The sequence below is a fragment of the Podarcis erhardii genome, assembly GCF_964252035.2.
Source record: "Podarcis erhardii genome assembly, chromosome: 2".
NCBI classification, from domain to species: Eukaryota; Metazoa; Chordata; class Lepidosauria; order Squamata; family Lacertidae; genus Podarcis; species Podarcis erhardii.
In genome coordinates, this window is record NC_138498.1 from 29490638 (window position 1) to 29508852 (window position 18215).

The 18215-nt window shown below is 46.7% G+C and overlaps 1 protein-coding gene and 1 long non-coding RNA gene across 12 annotated transcripts in view; one reads left to right on the forward strand and one right to left on the reverse strand.

Moving 5' to 3' along the window:
- Positions 1-4947, forward strand: part of BAHCC1 (BAH domain and coiled-coil containing 1) — a 118556-nt gene extending 113609 nt beyond the window's left edge. For all 7 annotated transcript variants that reach the window (XM_081849473.1, XM_081849476.1, XM_081849472.1 and 4 more), the window contains 3 exons: positions 401-1482; positions 2740-2976; positions 4022-4947. In XM_081849473.1, coding sequence (XP_081705599.1) covers positions 401-1482; positions 2740-2976; positions 4022-4228 — 1526 coding nt within the window. In that variant the 3' untranslated portion in view covers positions 4229-4947. The remainder of the gene's footprint in view (positions 1-400; positions 1483-2739; positions 2977-4021) is intronic.
- Positions 1-18215, reverse strand: part of LOC309335089 — a 39858-nt gene that overhangs the window by 13285 nt on the left and 8358 nt on the right. The window contains exon 3 of one of the 5 annotated variants that reach the window (XR_014153332.1): positions 6792-6846. The exons of the other annotated variants lie outside the window; for them this stretch is intronic. This is a non-coding gene — a long non-coding RNA (uncharacterized lncRNA). The remainder of the gene's footprint in view (positions 1-6791; positions 6847-18215) is intronic. 5 annotated transcript variants of the gene reach the window in all.

Here is an 18215-nt window from a genome sequence, read left to right on the forward strand (position 1 = left end):
TTTAAACACCCATTTCATTCCCCACCCCTTTCTGGACGGCTTTTTTTTTAAGCATACATAAGAGGATACAGTGGACCCTCTGGATACAAATTGAATTTGTTCCGAGGGTCCATGTGCACCCCGAAAAATCCACCGCAATAGAGCGCTTTGCGCATGCGGTGAAACCCGGAAAAATACTTCCTGGTTTGCCACTTTCACAACCCGAAGTTTACGTTACTCAAGAGTAACGTAACCCAAGGGTCTACTGTAGTTCTTATCGGCTCAACCCATCTGACCAGGCCCCGGCAAGAATAATTGAAAGCAGTTGCATGGGGGAAGGACATAGGAAGATTAAACACAGTTTGTTAGTGCAGTTGGCAGCCCCCACCAGTATTTCTCTGACCCTGTCCTTTCCTACCAGGTAAATCTGACCTGCTGCACCCAACTTCAAAAGCCCTGCCTGGAGATCACTTCCTGGGCCGCCGTGCCAGCCCTCTGCTGAGCTGGTCAGCTGTGGCTCAGAACAAGCGCAAGACTTCCAGCAAGAGCACAGCGATGCGGCAGAACCTCTTCCAGCTCAACGGCAGCAGCAAGAAGCTGCGGACCAAGGAGGTGCTTTTCCCTGTGCACAGCGTGGCTGCCCCCATTTTTGGCAACGGCTTTGGCTCAGACTCGTTCAGCCGCATTGCCAACTCCTACTCAGCTTTTGGAAGCGCCGGCCTGGTTCTGCCGTGCACCCAGAAGCTTTTGCGTGCCAAGAAGGCCGAGCGGTTGGATGTCGAGATGGGCAAGGGAGGGCGCCGGAAAATGGGCGGCGAGTACCTGGTCAAGCTGGACCACGAGGGCGTGACATCACCCAAGAACAAAAACTGCAAGGCCTTGCTGATGAACGACAAGGACTTTGGCTCACTGCCCGGCCACGGCTATGCTCACCCGGCCTTGGGGATCAAGGAGAAGAAGAGCACATCGCTGCCCATGGGGCTGGCGCTGCGCAAGTACACGGGTCAAACGGAGTACGGTCTGCACTGCGACAGCGACTGTCACAGCTCCTACTCAGACATGGATGAAGATGAGGTGGACGACCTGAGAGGAAGTGTCCCCTCCCGCTTCCTGACACGTCTTTCCGTCTCGTCATCGTCCTCCGGATCGTCCACCTCCTCCAGCTCGGGCTCGGGCTCGACGTCCAGCCTCTGCTCATCTGACAATGACTCGTCCTATAGTTCCGATGACGAGGACTCGACCTTGCTTGTGCAGACCTGCCTGACGCACCCTGTCCCAGCCCTGCTGGCCCAGTCCGAAGCCCTACGCTCCAAGGGCAGCACCCTGCAGAGGTGCTTTGGCGCTGGGGCCAAGGGCAAGCTCAGGCGCAAGGAGGCCCTGAGCTTTTCCAAAGCCAAAGAGTTCTCCCGCCGGCAGAGGCTGCCCTCGGTGGAAAACCGGCCAAAGATCTCTGCTTTCCTGCCAGCACGCCAGCTCTGGAAGTGGTCTGGGAATCCCACTCAGGTATGGGAAATGGATGCCAGTCCATCGGAGCTTTTTGGAACATTGCTCATGTTCTCATATATAAAATAAAATATTCTATGTCATATGGTGCGATTGTACTATAGTATGCAAATTAAGGGAAATGGTTTTGAATCTGCTTTGTCTGGTTGTTAATGGGGTTTTGTTTTGGCAAGAGCTATTGTGACAGAGCTGCAAGGAAATGGTAGGAGGAAGCGGTTCATAAGTCTTTCTGTGCCTTTCAACAGGAGGATAGGCTAAACTTGGGAGGCTTCCTTCTCCGCTCTTCATACTGCCTTCCTGTAACTGACCTGGCGGAAAGACCCAAGTTCCCTTTCTTTCTTTCTTTCTTTTTTTTTTTTTTTTTTTTTTTTGGTGATAAAAGAACCATGAATTCCTGTTTTTACACTTCAGCCTCAGGTTAATCAATTAGGATGCTTGTGCTGCCCATCTCGGGCACACTTTGCTCAGAAGTACACTTAACCACATAGACAGGCTCAGAACTGAGCTGCAAAACAGGCTTTGGGGCTTTCCTGAGCCCCACAAAGATTAGACTGGCGCTCGCTGCTGTGCATCGGCGGTCACTGAATCCTCCAGGTTGGCGAGGGAATCACTGTCTTTACTAACTGGCATTCAGTTGTCCCAGATACTTCACACAGGAAATCTGCAATAGCAGCCAATTTTTTGTAAGCGCTTCTGAATTTGTGGGAACACGGCCGAGGTTTCATAGCGGCTAGCGGCCTCCTGCGAGTGGCTGGCGGGAGCCAGTTTTCTCCTGAGGCGTGGGCTGGGTCTGCATTTAAGCTCTGGTGGGTACAGTGGGAACGAGCTGCTTCTCTTCCACGCACTCGGTTATCTTGCTCCCTGTGAGACACCAGCCATGTTCTGTGTGTCTTGTCCCTAGGCTGCGTTCCATGTCGATATGGCCCTTCTGGGCACCCGTACCTCGCAGGACATAAAAACATGCCTGGCAACCCCATTTGGGTTTTTTTGTTGATTAGCCTCTCCCAGGGATTCTCGCTAAAGCCAAGCTTGCTTTTGATCCAGAGTGGGCCCCTCACTTACGCTCCGTTGCTACAGGCTGCGGAGGGCATCTTCTGCTGTTGACACGCAGGGCTTTGTTTCCGTGGCAGCAGTCAGAATCCCGTAGGTGGCAGAACCCCACCAGGGCCTGTAGGAAGGCGGGGTGGTGGTGGGGACCCTATGCGAGACGCAGGCCCCTGTTTACTGTGCCTTAGCATGCTCTGCCCTTCCCTGCAGCGTCGTGGCATGAAGGGGAAAGCACGGAAATTGTTCTACAAGGCAATTGTACGGGGCAAGGAGACTCTGCGCATCGGTGACTGTGCTGTCTTCCTGTCAGCCGGGCGACCCCATCTGCCGTACATCGGCCGCATCGAGAGCATGTGGGAATCCTGGGGCAGCAACATGGTTGTCAAAGTAAAGTGGTTCTACCATCCTGAGGAGACCAAGCTGGGCAAGCGACATAGCGATGGCAAGGTGAGAGGCCAGAAAGTGCTGGAAGCGAAATTTGGGGGCGAGAGTTAGGTGGGGGGAAGGAGGGTGAGGCAGGCACAGGGTGTGGCTGAACTAGTAGTACCTGGGATAGCTCAATTGGTAAGAGCATAAAAACTCTTGATCTCAGGGTCGTGGGTTCGACCCCCGTGTTGGGCAAAAGATAGTTGCATTGCAGAGGGTTCTGGTTATATGACGCTTGTGGCCCCTGCCAACTCTACAGTTATACGAAGCAACACAAAGCATGCTCTGAACTAAAGTAAGGATGGGCTGCTGGTAGTTTGGGATCCAGTGGGAGATCACCTGCTATCCCATGTGCAGCCAGGAGTGAAGGGCCAGCAAGCTCTGGGGAAGCTGGTTGAACTTGCCCCATACCTTGGTTCTTAGATGGCTTAGGTGTCGAAGAAATTGGCTCCCGAACGCCACACACCCAGAAGTGTTCCGGTTTGCGAACATCTGATGCGGCTTCTGCTTAAGTGCAGGAAGCTCCTGCAGCCAATCGGAAGCTGCACCTTGGATTTCAAACAGTTTCAGGAGTTGAATGAACTACTGGAACGGATTACAGTGGACGCTTGGGTGCGAGAGGCACGTTCACAACCCGCAGCACCGCGCCTGTGCATGTGCGGGTTGCGATTCACTGCTTCTGTGCATGCACAGAAGCCGAAACCCAGAAGTAACCCGTTCCGGTACTTCGGCATTTCGGCACGTCCGTATCCCAAAAACACGCAACCCGAAGCATCTGTAACCCGAGGTATGACTGTATGTTCGAGAACCAAGGTAGCACTGTAATCTAATTGGCTTATGCTACCACACTGGGAGGGAGATTTCTGGAATGTGTGCACCCCAGTTTTCTATATCTCTTGTTGCTTTGAGCTGAAAAGTGATTGAATTCCCACAATGTCGGGTGCTTGCAGACTGGCAAACAACAATTCTTGCAGAGGACTTGGTCTTGTGGTCCGCGCATCGGCCCTTTTGTTTGCAAAAAACACAAGGCTGGGGTGCAGTATTTTGACATGTGGCCTTCTTGCAGAACGCGCTGTACCAGTCGTGCCATGAGGACGAGAACGACGTCCAAACCATCTCGCACAAATGCCAGGTGGTAGAACGTGAACACTACGAGCAGCTGACACGCAGCAAGAAATACCAGGACCGTCAAGACCTCTACTACCTGGCAGGGAGCTACGACCCCACCACAGGCCGGCTCGTGACTGCAGACGGCGTGCCCATCTTATGCTGAGACTGCGGGATGCAACCACTGCTCCAGGGCCGGAAAACGGCTGGCGGGGTGGGGGTGTGGATAGGAGGGCCAAGGGACAGTGGCAAGGGGGCCCGTCTCCTCTCACCGTTTCCTGCCCGTTGGATGCAAGGCCCTGAAATATGCAAGGTTCCCGGCTTTGCCATGCCCCGGGGTTGCAGGCTGATCCCGGCTCCCCACACGGCTCTGTACAGATTTGAATCCAAGCCATACTTTCCCTAGTACCTCTGACTGTTTGCCGCAGGCCAAACACAAATCAGGTTACCGCTCTATTTATTTCGTGTGTAAATAGTGTATTTCTGACGGGAAGTTTTATGGAAAAAGAAGCAAACGAGACAAAAAAAAAAAAGAGGCAGGTTTTACGGGGGTGGGAGGGTAAGGGGGCTATTTGATGGGTTTTATTTTGTGTTCGATGCACTGTTTTCCCTCCAGCTTAGCTGGGGGCGCGGATGCCAGGCAAGCATGTAAATACCGAAGGGGGCACTTGAAGGCCACGGCAGCGCAGGCTCCGAAAGGCCACGCTGACCTCACAAGACTGTGTATTATAGACTCCCCTCACCCGTCCCCTCCTACCCTTTTTTATTATTATTATTAATTATTATTATTATTATTGTTATTCTAATGATAATTATTCTGACAATGTCTGCGGATGTTAATATGCTCCTGTTAAAGAGAAGATTATATATATTATTATAAAATCAGGATCTAGTATTCTGGTCTCTGTATCTCGGGGTTGGGGATATTCCTAGCTTTGGTTTAGGTCCATAGCTTAGCTGTAAAGCAACACACGCCTTGCAAGGAAAAGATCAAATGTCCATTCCTTGGCATCTCCAGCTAAGGCTGGGGAAACTTCATCAGAAACCCTGGCTATCTGTTCTACATGCAGCTGCTGGGTGACCTTGGGCCAGTCACACTTCTTTGAAGTCTCTCAGCCCCACTCACCTCACAGAGTGTTTGTTGTGGGGGAGGAAGGGAAAGGAGAATGTTAGCCGCTTTGAGATTCCTTCGGGTAGTGATAAAGTGGAATATCAAATCCAAACTCTTCTTTATCAGTGTAGTCCAAACTGAGCTAGATAAACCAACGATCTTACTCGGTACTGTATAAGACAGCTTACCTGTGACTTCTTTGGACACTTGACCCTTTCACATAAGGTATAATTTCATTAAAGGAGCTTTGTGTGCAAGCCCCGCTGCAATGAATGGATGGGACAGGCCCATCACATGCATCCACTCATGGGCAAATCTCATTCTTTTCAATGGGACTTGTACAACGGATGCAGGTACCTAATTTATTACAACGTTTAGCAGAAGCTGTCACTCTCATGGGAGCTGAATGTACTTTGGCTTATGCCTACCTGCACAGATCTATAGATATTATCGAGTTGACATGTTCCTGTTTGAGCAGTCCTTGCAACAGACACTTTGGGTTAGAGAACAAACGGCACTTGCGATATTTCAGTAATCTTACATGAAATTATAAAGGCAACATTCCACCAGAAAATAATTAAGAGAGAACCCCTCCAACCAAAGTAGCTGGACAGTATACTAGCAGATGAATTTTACACAGCCCGGAGAAAATAATTTTTATGGCTGCTGCTTGCAATATGGGATAGGCTAGATATCCGGCTGCATCCCACCAGTTCTGTGACAGATGCTTGTCCAAGGAGAGATCCAAAAAAAGAGAGGTAAACTGAGCTCCTGGGGGGACTGCTAATGTAGCTATATCTATATCTTCAATGTGTTCTTTTCAGTGCAGTGAGTCACATGTCACGCATCGGGATCATGGGATAAGGAGGGTCAGGAGCCAGAGCTTTGTATAGATCTTCTGCTAGACTTAAGCTTCCAGTTATTCTGCAAACGATCCTGTGCAAGTTGTCTCCATAAGTGGAGGGCATAGAGCCTGCACCAAGTCCTACATAGAGCTTTGGAAGAAGCTGTGCATGTGAAATAGATTTGCTGCTGCAGCCATGTCCTCCCTCCCAAGTTTTACTCATTTCTGGCTGGACAAGAGGCAACCAATAATCTCCAGAGCAAATCTGTATTTTAGAAGATCACATAATTTATGTGCTTTCTGGATCATCCTGGCTACTCAAGAACCTTCATCGTTCTCTATTCTCCATGGCATGCTTGCCACCTTAGATGGCAAGAGAAGAACTGAGGAAAAAATAGTTCAAACTAACTTTCTAGGCTTTTTCCCCCAAGGGGGCAGATATTGGGCTCAGAAATATATGACCAACGCCAGTTCTAGACATTTGGGGGTTTATTTTTCCACATCAGGGTTTACAGACAGATTGCCTAACTTGCCCATTGCTTTCAGGAGAGCCTTACCGCTGCTATTTTACAGTAGGTGTGTAATCATTTTGGAATAAATGAAAAACGGAGCTAAACAGAGCTCCGTGGGTTGAATTCCATTACTGTATTACTAAAAGGCACAGAAGATCAAATCACTATTTCTGGGGGAGGGAGGTGTCTCTAGTGACAGTGGCAGCAAAGTTCTCTTTTCTTTTTATGGCTGTCTATGGCCACCATCCATATATTTACTTACCATGCCCCAGAAACTGCAGTATCCCTTGACTTTGTGAGGAACCAATGGTTGCCATCTCAAAAAATAAAATAAAAAATAAAAATAGTGGCATGAGTCACTTTTAACCCTCCAACACACCAGAATAATGCAACATCTGGGGCATGGTGAGAAAATAAAATGGCTACCTGCAGAAGCTCTGCTAAGATAGGCACAGCTCAGGAAAGTTACCAAGTCCAAGAGAATGCCTGCATGGTTAATGAGCAGAGTTAAGGAAGCTATTGAAGATATAAGAAGGGGTCCTTCAGAAAACTGAAGTCTTGCCCAAATGAAAACAAAATTGGGCCTATGAAATGCAAGTGACAGGAATTAAGAAAATGAATTTGAGGGGCCTGTCACTAAAAACTTTAAAAGTATCAATTTAAGGAATATTTACAATATAATTCATGGGTAGGGAGGCAAGCTGGACCATTGAATGACAAGGAAGCGAAAGGTATGCTACAGGAGAGAACACAGATTGCATAACAGGTGAGTGAATTCCTTGCTTTCCTACCTGAATTCCTACCTTAGTTCTTCAAACTTCCAGAAATTGTAAATTCAGGCATGGATATCTGCCCTGTCTATCTCACAGTAAAGATGAACAGTGGTGAGAAGAGATGAAGTTCCAGGCTTATTTACAAATTAAACATTTTAACAAATCACCAGTTCCAGATGGTATTCCATCAAGAGTTCTAAAAATGTGAAAGTGCTGATCTTCTAACAAAAAATACCTAGCTTGTCTCCAGGAACAGCATTCACATCTGAATACTGGAAAGTGGCCAACATAACATCCATTTTTAAAAGGATCCAGGGGGATCCAGAAAATTACAGGCCTGTTAGCTTAATGTCTGTTCCGGGTAAATTGATGGAAAGCATTATTAAAGATAAAATTGTCAAGCATACTAAAGAACGAGTATTTCTGAAAGAAAAACCAACATGGCTTCTGCAAAGGTAAGTCCTGTCTTATTGAAGTTTTGGACTTGCTCTTTGAGAGTTTCAATAAGCATGTGGACGGGGGTGACCCAATACACATTATGTATTTGAACATTTGATAAAAGTTCCTCATTGAAAACATCTGAATAAACTTATTGGTCCTGGGATAATAAGACAGGTCCTCTTATGGATTGGTAAACTAAAGAACAGAAGTAGACAGTTGCAAAAATTGAGAGAAAGTAGGGTCTCAAATAGAAAGTAGGGTCTCAAAGATCTGTATCAAGACTTATTTTTAACTTGTTCATAAACGATCTGGAAACAAGTGTGCCAAGTTTGGTGATGGACTTCCAGATTATTCAGGGTGCAAAAACAAAAAGGGGTCACGAGGGAGCTCCTTAAGGACGAGTAAGTTTTAAAATGGTAAATGTGGTTCAATATAATGTAAATGTAAGGTGATGCACATTGGGACAGAATATCCAACTTCTCATGGGAACTGATGGGCGTTTGAACTGGCGGTGGCTGACCTGGAAAGAAAACTGGAAAACCACCCGTAATCGTAATGAATTTGTACAAGCCTCTGGTGTGTACGGTTCTGTTTGTTGCCTACCCAAAGGAGTACTGGAGCTGGAAAAGGTACAGGAAAGAACAACCAAAATGATGGAGAGGGTTGGAGCAACTTCTCTTCAAGAAAAGGCTGCAATGTTTGGAGAAACGTTGACAGCTATGTACTATAAGAAGTGATGGCCTGCAACTTGGGACACCTTTAAATTGAGTTAGGCAAATTCATGGAGTATAAGGTTATTTATCAGTGGCTCACAGTCGTGATGACTATATATGACCTGCAGGATCAGAGGCAATATGCTGGGAAGTACAAGAGGGCAAGTGCGATTCCAGTCGCATCCTGCTTGTGAGTCCCTCTGATGGGCCACTGGGAACAGTGCTGAGCCACACGGTCCTCTGGTCTGAGCCAGCTGGGCTGCCATTATCTTTTGAAGCATCCACTGTGGGCAATGGCCAAAAATAACTATTGAAAAAGGAGGAGAGCCAGGAAGACAAATGCAGCAAAACGAATGCCAAAGTTCTCCCGTCCCTTTTGTGCAAAAGGTACATGGCCTCTGTCTCCACTATATAACAAACTCCACAGAAATAAGGCTCATCCGCATGCAAACAGGTTCCTAAAGACACTTGAGTATAGGACCAAAATAGATGGGATGTGGAAAATCCATGATGGGATCCTGATTTAAATAAACAACAACAACAACTTTAAAACTGCTCTGCTAACAGAATATGAGCACCCAGCAGCTTGTTCGTTGAAGGAGATGGCGTTTTAATTTTTTACTCCACCCTCACTTCCCTGATCTAAATTCCTCCATCACCAGGTTGACATTAACTTTGTGTAGGCAGGGTGAGTGGGTGTGAATCGCAGATACAGTACAGTTTGAGATAAGCACATTAGATGGGGAAAAGAGCTCGAGGGGAGGGTTAAACACACACAGTGCATTGATGCTCTGATCAAAACTTCAGATCCCTGCATCTGCTTTGAAATGTAAAAACAATTAAAGCAACCTGATCACAAGTTTTCTGTGCCCTGTTTGGTTCCAGACTGATCCAACCACTCTTCGGAAGAACTTAATTCCTGGCTCCCCTGAACTCTCCATGTAGTAGAATTGCCCTGTTCAATAATTCTGTTTACTCCTCCGAATTTCTGCTTGCTATACACCTGTTAACAAAGTGCAGGAGACCCAGGAAAAAGGAGGGCAGAGCTGAACCCTCTTCTCTCTTGTAGGTGCTGTATGGCCACGCTTCAGGTACAGCATTCACTTTCACGTTCCTGCTGATGCTAGGAAAACTCCCTCACAGTCAATGCAATGGATGATTAAGGCTGCAGTGATTAAGGTTTCAGTCCTAGGACACCTGTAAGTCCCATTAAATACGGTGGTGCATATACTTCTCAGTAAACTGGCATAGGGTGCAGCAGAAAGAGGAGGAGACCAGCTGCCTGACTGATTTTGGCAGTGCCCCAAGTAGGGCTTGAACAGCTGTGCAATAAGCAAAGATTCGGGAGAGAAAAGCGGAATTTTTGTTCGGCAATATTTTTTTGCATTATTATTTATCCTGCTTTTCTAAAAAGGCATTTAAAACAGTTTGCAGGGGAATTAATTTTTTAAAAATTTTTTTGATTAAAAATAATGCACAACACTAAAATAGCAGCATCTATAAATCAAACGAGTTGAAAACAGCCAAGCTTAAAACTCCTAAAAGCGCGATACTATTTGAAAATTAAAAGTCTGCAGAATTGTTGGGGTTTTTAAAAGTGTTCAATGGCTAAAAATGACTAAAAGGAAAAATAATGGGAAGCTTGCTTGCAGAGCTCCATAGGGAAGACATTCCATAACTTTGGGGCTGGCAACAAAAAGGCCCTGCCTCCTGAAATCATCTATCAGATGTATTGCAATGACCGTATGGAAAACATGTCATCTGATGCTGACCTCAATGCCCGGTCAGGTTCATATAATACGGGGGGTGGGGAACCTTAGGCCTAGAGAGCAAATGCAGCTGTCCAGGCCTCTCCATTGACCCCTCAGGATTTTCCCCAAGTTACATTCCCTTCCTTCACACCATCATCAACTGCTTTTACCCGGCTGGGATGTATTCTTGAACAATTGCTTGCTTAGATGGAAGATGAAGAGATGTGCATGTGAAAACGTCTTGCTTTTGTATGACCAGAATGCAGCCTGCTGTACAAAGGTAAGAGCTGCATATATTGCTCCAACAATATTTTTGCCTCTGGCCTTAGAAAATGTTCCTTGCCCCCGATATAGGAGCAAAGGGTTCTTGAGATAACCCAGTTCCATGCAGGTGTTAAAAGCACCAGAGGCCTGCAAAACACACACAGAGAGACAATCCCGTGTCTGAAGGAGGACTTGGGCACTGTAGTGGGTTGATTAATGTCAATCTAAGTTTGCCAGACTGCATTTTAGCTTTAAAACTAACCAACATACTTAAGTCTAATTAATGCACAAAGGGGTTAATAACAGAGCAAGCTGTCCTGCCAGACCCAGCAAGGTCACTTCCTCTTACTTTGGGAGGAAATGGGTAAGCAAGCCTATTGCTCAACCTCCTGTCAACCTGATAAGCTCAGCATATAAAGAGGCTTGAGCTGGTTGCTCCAGTTTAGATCGCATGGCTCTCACAAGCCACTTTTGAGTTCCCATACCAGTAATTTAGGAACTTTCACCACTGTAACTAAGCCAGGTTTTACTGCTTATGCAACCTTTTCTGAATGCTGGATGGAAAAACGTGAACCTTGGGAGAATTTGTAAGTAAACCATTTTTAACTTCGCAAACATGGTCTTTTTCTATGCTAGGGGAAGAGGGAAGTTTTGGAATTCACAGGGGCATATTTTAAAGTCCAACAACCTATATTTACATGCTTAACTTTGCTGCATGTTTTGTGATTTTAAATCTCCGCTAGGGTTCTCTCACTAAAGGGTACTTGCCCCAAACTTGAATCTTGGCATCCAGGAATTCTCCTTTCTATATACTAACTTTTTCCTTGAACCAACAAACCAGAAAAATGCAGTTCTTCCATCTCTTCCTTCCTTGTTCCTTTGGTCTTCACACCTAGTCCACCTTTTCTGTGGCACTCTTGCTTGATTATAGTAGCAGGCAGGTAGGAAGATGCCCAAAAGGATCAGAGGAGGAAAAGCCTAGAGAAGCTGCGCCTACAACTTAACTGAAGCTAAAGGATAAAATCTCAAAGTTTCCGCCAGTGCCACACTTCTGGGACTCCTCTGTTTCACTGACACATAAAGGCAGCCACAACACACACAGGTACAATGTCCCTCTCAGTCAACTTGATCCGGCAGAAGCATTGCCACATTTTGTGTACAATAAGGCTTTATTGCATTTAACAGCTGTATGAAAAACACCCAATAAAGGGGTGGGCGGGTCACAGGAGCAGAAGCCCCACTGCTGTATTACCATGATGTGGATAGCTTCTGATGTTGAATTTCTATCATGTGACTGTTAAGAAGTAGAAGAACCCTACTTGGGAGTGGGGATCAGCTGGCAATCTTATTTCCAATGCACTGGGGAGGGTGGCAAGTCCCAGGCTGACAGAGCTGCTTGCTTCCTGTGGTGGCCATTTTTCTCTTGCAGGTGGGAGAGAGAGGAGGGCTTTTTGTACCCTCCCAGTATTGGCCAACCCTGGGAGGTGAGGCTGCTCTTTCCTTGCAGATTTGGGCAAGTGGGTACACTTCTCAGCAGGTTCAAGCTACACAATACGCTCCGTGATCAAGACAAATGACATCTCCTGCCAGTGGTTGGAGGCCACAGAATAATGGCAGTCACAAGCAACTCTGATCAATAAAGTACGTTTCATCAGGTTGGTGGCAATTAGTTTTTAATATTGCAAAGCAATCAGGAATGAGGCAGGCTTAATTATTCATGCAAGAAACACTGGCACCTGCCCCTAATAAGGCAAAAAGAGCTTGACACCAAGGACTTTGTCTGTTGTCCCCCACAGTCCCTGGCTGGCTTGGGAGATGCCAACCTAGGCTATTCTGCAGTAGAGTATACAGTATTACATATGACCAAGGGCTCCTCCAGACAGCCTGTTTGTTGAGCATGTATCCTGGTTTGATTATGCGGAGGTTAGACTATGCCCAGTCTTTACTGAGCATTCTGATCTGTTTGCAGGAATGTTATAAAACAATGAGCATTCATCTTTCAGGCTGCTTATATGTCTGGCTGCTGACTGTTTATTCAGCCCACACTTTTTAAAGTGTGTGTCTCTGTCACTTTCCCTAACTCTAAAACATATTGGTGTGGGGTTTTGTTTTGTTTTTTGGTTTTTTTAAGTTTGTTGTGCCAGGCCTACAAAGCACTGCAATCCTCTTCAACTGAGTAAACCTAAATTCTGTGGATGCGCATTAATCTCTCCAACAAAATAGTGATCGTCTGAAGGCACACTTTGTGTGATCACACCTAGAAAGTGGGCCCATTTAACAATTCATTCTTACAGAGGCAGTTTCCACCCCTCAGAATTACAAAGGTACGGCTGCAGATAGCCTCCTGGGCTGTGTATACAACCTACAACCGCACCAAGCAGGTCACAACATTCAGCGTTCTAAGAATCTCTGCTTTCCTTGCAGGAGGTGGGTGGAAAGAAAGGGGGGGGGGGTTTGCCCACAAACTTTGAAAGTATGTGGGAAATACCTGGAGAAATCTCAGGTATGGAGGTGGGAACAGGGAGGCAGAGCAGTATTTGCAGTGATTGGAAGCTGCAGCTTCAGTACCTACCATGTTTCTTCTCCCTTCTGCATAAGCAGAAGCAGATTAAAACTACACAGCATAATCACCTATTTGCTAATTAGAATTGCTAACAGTTTTACTAGCTCCTGCGCCTTGAACAGCAGCTTGATCCACAGATTATAGTGCCCCTCTGTGAAAAGCTTCTGCTCCTCACTTCAGTAGATCAAGCGGCTATTAAAGGCACACATAGCAGGTTAGGCCCCCTTTTTTCTTCTTTTTTACTATCATCTGGTAACCATGGGAAAAATGGAAACAAACACATACAGGTTAGAACTCCCCCCCCCCCCCGGCATACAAATGGGGTAACCAAGGACCAGAAATGTTAATATTTGTTCTTAAGAAGCTCAGGTACAGCCTAGGCATGGCCAAATTTGGCCCTCCAGCTGTTTTGGGACTTCCATTCCCATCATCCCTGACCACTGGTCCTGTTAGCTAGGGATGATGGGAGTTGTAGTCCCAAAACAGCTGGAGACCCAAGTTTGGCCATGCCTGGACCTAGACAAACCCTGTATTTTCAACCAGTGGGCAACCTGAGGCTCAGGCCCCAAATATGTGACCCACACACCCCTCCTCCAGACTACTCTGTCCACTCCTATAGACACAGTCATAGTCATCCCTTGTGACATAGTCACTACACTAGGGTTACCTGACGTTCCCGGGGACAGTCCCTGGATTTGCAAATCTTTCCCCGGACAGATTCTGTCCTCAGAATGTCCCCCGATTTGCAAATCTGTTCCCGGGAAATGTGGCAGTGGCAGCCTCAGCAGCCCGGAACCAGTCTGGTAGCGCAGTTGGCTCTGGCTGGCTTCAGGAGTTGCTCACTGCCGTGGCGCCCGCCATTTTTCCTTGCCGGAAGTCCCCATATGATGTGTCGTGTGCGATCTCCTGCCCCCTTCCCCCTTTGTTTTGACTGATCGGGGGAGGCTTGGGAGTCGTGGGCGAGCGACCGTTGACCAATTTTTTAAAAACTCTGTGCATTTATGTTTCATGGGGTTCGAAAGAAGGAATTTGCACCTTTATACAATATGCATGTATGCTTGGGCCCAGGGTCTCTTGCCTCACCATCTCCACTACTGACTCCCTGTTGCTACCCAGCTTCAAAAAAAAAAACAAAAAAAAAAAACGTGTCCCCGGAATCATTGAAAAAAATCTGGTATCCATACACTACACATTCTCACATGCTTTTGCCTTGCTGAAATGTATTCTTGAAATGTGGTCCTCCTACCTTTGGCTCGCTTGGTTGAGCAATGAAGAGATGCACACACCTCAGAAACCTCTTTCTTTTGCAGGGCCTACGGCACAAAGTTTGCTCCATGGCCTCTCTTTGTCTCTGGCCCTGGTAGATGGGCCCCAGGTAGGTCGTTCATGAAGGAATAATTTGGCCCTCGGTCTTAAAAAAAATGGCCCATGCTTTCTGAGAGAAGTTCAGCTCTTTGGAGGAGACCAAGAAGAGTGAAAGAACCCAAGAAGATTGCTCCAGCTGTGACTACCATCTCAATCTGCAAAGCCATTCATTCCAGCTGCTATAATTACACAACTTTGCCACTAATAGAAATGCCATCCCTGTGCTCTCCCAGAGAGGAAAAGCACCTCGCTTTGGGCTTGTTGCTTCAGTTCAGCTCATTTCCTCTCCATCCTCATGCTCTACTTACTTGTAATACTCTACTTAGAGTAATAGAGAAACCTCAGTATGTTGCTCAAAACAAAAAGGAACTGAAGTATCTGGAAAGCAGGTTGGGGTAACGAGGGAAGGGAAGTATATTTTAAGTGCACCCTGGGTAGCAGGTTTAAAACCAATTAACCCTCTAATTTTCAGAGAGTGGTGATTGCCTTTTTCCTGGCCTTCAGCACCTGCAAAATAGGCAGTCAAACAGGTGGAGGCCACAATGAAGAAGAAAGGCTTCCCCACTCATTTTATTTGTCTTCTAGCTGCTGAAGGCACAAAGCCTTGCTAGGAAGCCACAACAGAGGTGTCAACTGTATTTATTCTGAATCTGTGTAATGATGCTGCTCTGGCAGAGTTGCCAGATTCAGACTCTGGGTGGGTTCCTGTTCCCTTAAGAGTCTCATAAAACAGATAGTGCTGCAGTAATGGGAGCTGCTGCGTGTGTAATAGTAAGGCCCATACCAGGTGAATTTTTAAAGCACATTTTAAAGCTTTCTCAAGGTCTGGGCTTGACAACTCCATGCACTTACAGTTTAAGAAGCCCATTAGCTCCAACAGAGGGAATTTTAATTGATCATCTGCGCTGCTTATCAGCAAGCAATCCCTTTTGCAAGTAGCCGTTTAAATCCAGTTCAAAAGGGGAAAGTGTGAATTGGCCCTGGTAGTCAATTCTGTTAATCCGATTTGTTGGAAATGGAGGAGGAAGGAAGGAAAGCTGGGAGGTCCTACTTGCTGCTGATGGGCAAATCAATATATGTTGTCGTGGGGACAGAAGCAATGAAAGCTTTCCCAGGCACTGTTTGCAAGAACTATAGCAGGGTATATTGTGCGAAATTTCAGCTCAAGACTATGTCCCAACATATTAAAATGTTCCAAACTGCAGAATGTCATCAGGTTTCGCCTTGTCATTAAGGACAACTATAAGCATTAAGCAGCAACTAGAACAATTGCATGGTCACCAGTACTATGGTTGTGGTGTCCCTCAGCTGTGTGAAAGAAACACTTGTGTGTACGTGTGTATTTAATAATCCATGTTCACACATATTTGAATGCTAGTAACTGATTGGGTCATAGTTTCCAGACATGTGTGTGAAAGTAAGGTAAAGGAACCATGGACAGTTAAGTCCAGTCAAAGGCGACTATGAGGTTGTGATGCTCACCTCGCTTTCAGGCCGAGGGAGTCAGCGTTTGTCCACAGACAGCTTTCCAGGTAATATGGCCAGCATGACTAAACTGCTTCTGGCGCAACAGGACACTGTGATGGAAACCAGAGTGCATGGAAATGCCGTTTACCTTCCCGCCGCAGAGGTACCTATTTATCTACTTGCACTGGCATGCTTTCGAACTGCTAGGTTGGCAGGAGCAGGGACAGAGCAATGGGAGCTCAGTCTTTCACAGGGATTCAAACTGCTGCCCTTCTGATTGCAAAGCCCAAGAGCCTCAGTGGTTTAGACCACAGCGCCACCCGCGTATTGTAGTTTATGTATGAAAGTACATAAACTACAATACTATGGAAAACACTAGTGCACCACACTTTACGTGTACGAGTCATTGTTGTTGTCACGTAACAAAACTATTGCAAATCCACTAGGATTTTAAAGAATATAGAAGAAGGCAAGCAATTTTGGGAGGGGAGAGAATCATGTAACTTAAAATATATTTTAGGTTGGTCAAAGGATTTATATCTTTTTGTCATCAAATGAGGGTGGTCTCTCCACTCTCCGGTGTGTTGTAAGTTTGGAACTATAAGAGAGGGTGTACTCACAAGTACGCAAAAAAGAATCCAGGACCTGCTGATCTTGAGATGCAAGAATTTGAGTGGCACCTGGAGGGAATTAGGCAGAAATGGCCCACCTCCTTGCAGACCTTTTGTAGAGCAAATTCTTGTGGTTAGCCAGCGCAATTGCTGCAAATTATACAAGCGGCATGGAGTTTGTTCCAGTGGGAGTGTGCAGTTGGCTCATGCAGAGCTAATCTGACACAGTGTGACTGTGTGTGTGTGTGTGTGTGTGTGTGTGTACATGAGCACACAAACCTTTCGTCTGGAGTTTTCTCATGGCCTGGGGGAGAAAAGAAAGCAGAGAAACTAGTTTTGGGGAGTCCTGGCTGAGACGCACTATCTCCTTTGTTGGCACAAACAAAATACTTCTGTGCATTCTGGGGCTGTCCATTTGCCGCTGAGCGGAAGGCACAGTTAAAGTAGAATGTAGGAACGTTCAAGAAGCGCTCAGCATAAGGTGGGGAGGCTCGTCCATGTGGATTTGATCTGAAAGGGTGGATGCAGTGAGAGCCCAGGTGAAAAGCATTATTGCTTATGAACGTGTTTTACAGTAGCAGCCAAATTTAGAAGCTTGAATGGGTCAGGCACAGAAACAGAAAGAGAGAGAGCCTGTCGCCCTCCAGATGTTGTGGGATTCCTTCCAGCATGGCCAACGGTCAGGGATGATGGGAGTTGTGGTACAGCAGCATCTGGAGAGCAGCAGTTTACCCATTCATGCCGCACTACAAAGTGACACTTGCCTGTTATTAAAATCTGTCGAAGAGCAAAGCAGTGGTGTGAGTTACAATGAGTTAGGCTGTATGGTGCCCGCTGGGTCCCTTCTAATTCCTGGACCCGGCAAAGGTTAAAATCTAACTGAGGATCCCATTGTTGAATTAGCCAGGCAAGAGCCACAATGGCCCCTAAGTACAGGAAAGGAAGTTGCTCTGTGGCAAAAGGGCAAATAGGTGGGCTCCCTCCATCACCTGGCTGGTAGTGAAGAGGGCAACAGCGAGAGAGGATGTGTGTGAGCTGGGCTGGAAGCAGGTGGATGCCCTGAGAGCGACAGCCATGCTTTATTTCTGTTGAAATCCAAGGCTGTGGCTATGGGAAAAGCGAGCCCTCCATTGTAGGCTCAGGTTGTACATGTGTGTAAATGAACCATGTATCATAAAGATATCACAGCCTCCACTGCCCCTCATTCCAAGGAAACCAAACCCTGAGAATTGGGCCTGGAACCTCTGGTGTCTCACACTGCTCAGAGGCGAGTGTCATGGAACAGAATGAACAACGAAGGCTCCCTTCTCCTTGTGTCACCTCTCAGACAGAGTACAGTCATACCTCATGTTACGTCCGCTTCATGTTACGTTCTTTCAGGTTACGTCCTGCGGCGACCCAGAAGTACCGGAAAGGGTTACTTCCGGGTTTCACCGCCCGCACATGCACATGGGAAATTGAGTTTAGTAGGTTCACCCAGGCATGGGTGTTGCTAGGATTTTGGTTAGCGGGGGCAGGCCTTTTGTTGGTGGGGGGAGCACACCTCAGTTAGCTATGTATTTTTATTGATTTTTATTGATGGGGGGGCAGCTGCCCCCCCTGGCTACGGCCATGTACCCAGGTGTTCTGGGCTGCGCTCGAGGCATTTAAGCCGGCACACCAAATGGAAATCACACATACAGAGCAAATCTTGCATGCCTACTCGGAAGTAGGCCCAACTACATTCAGTGTGACTTGG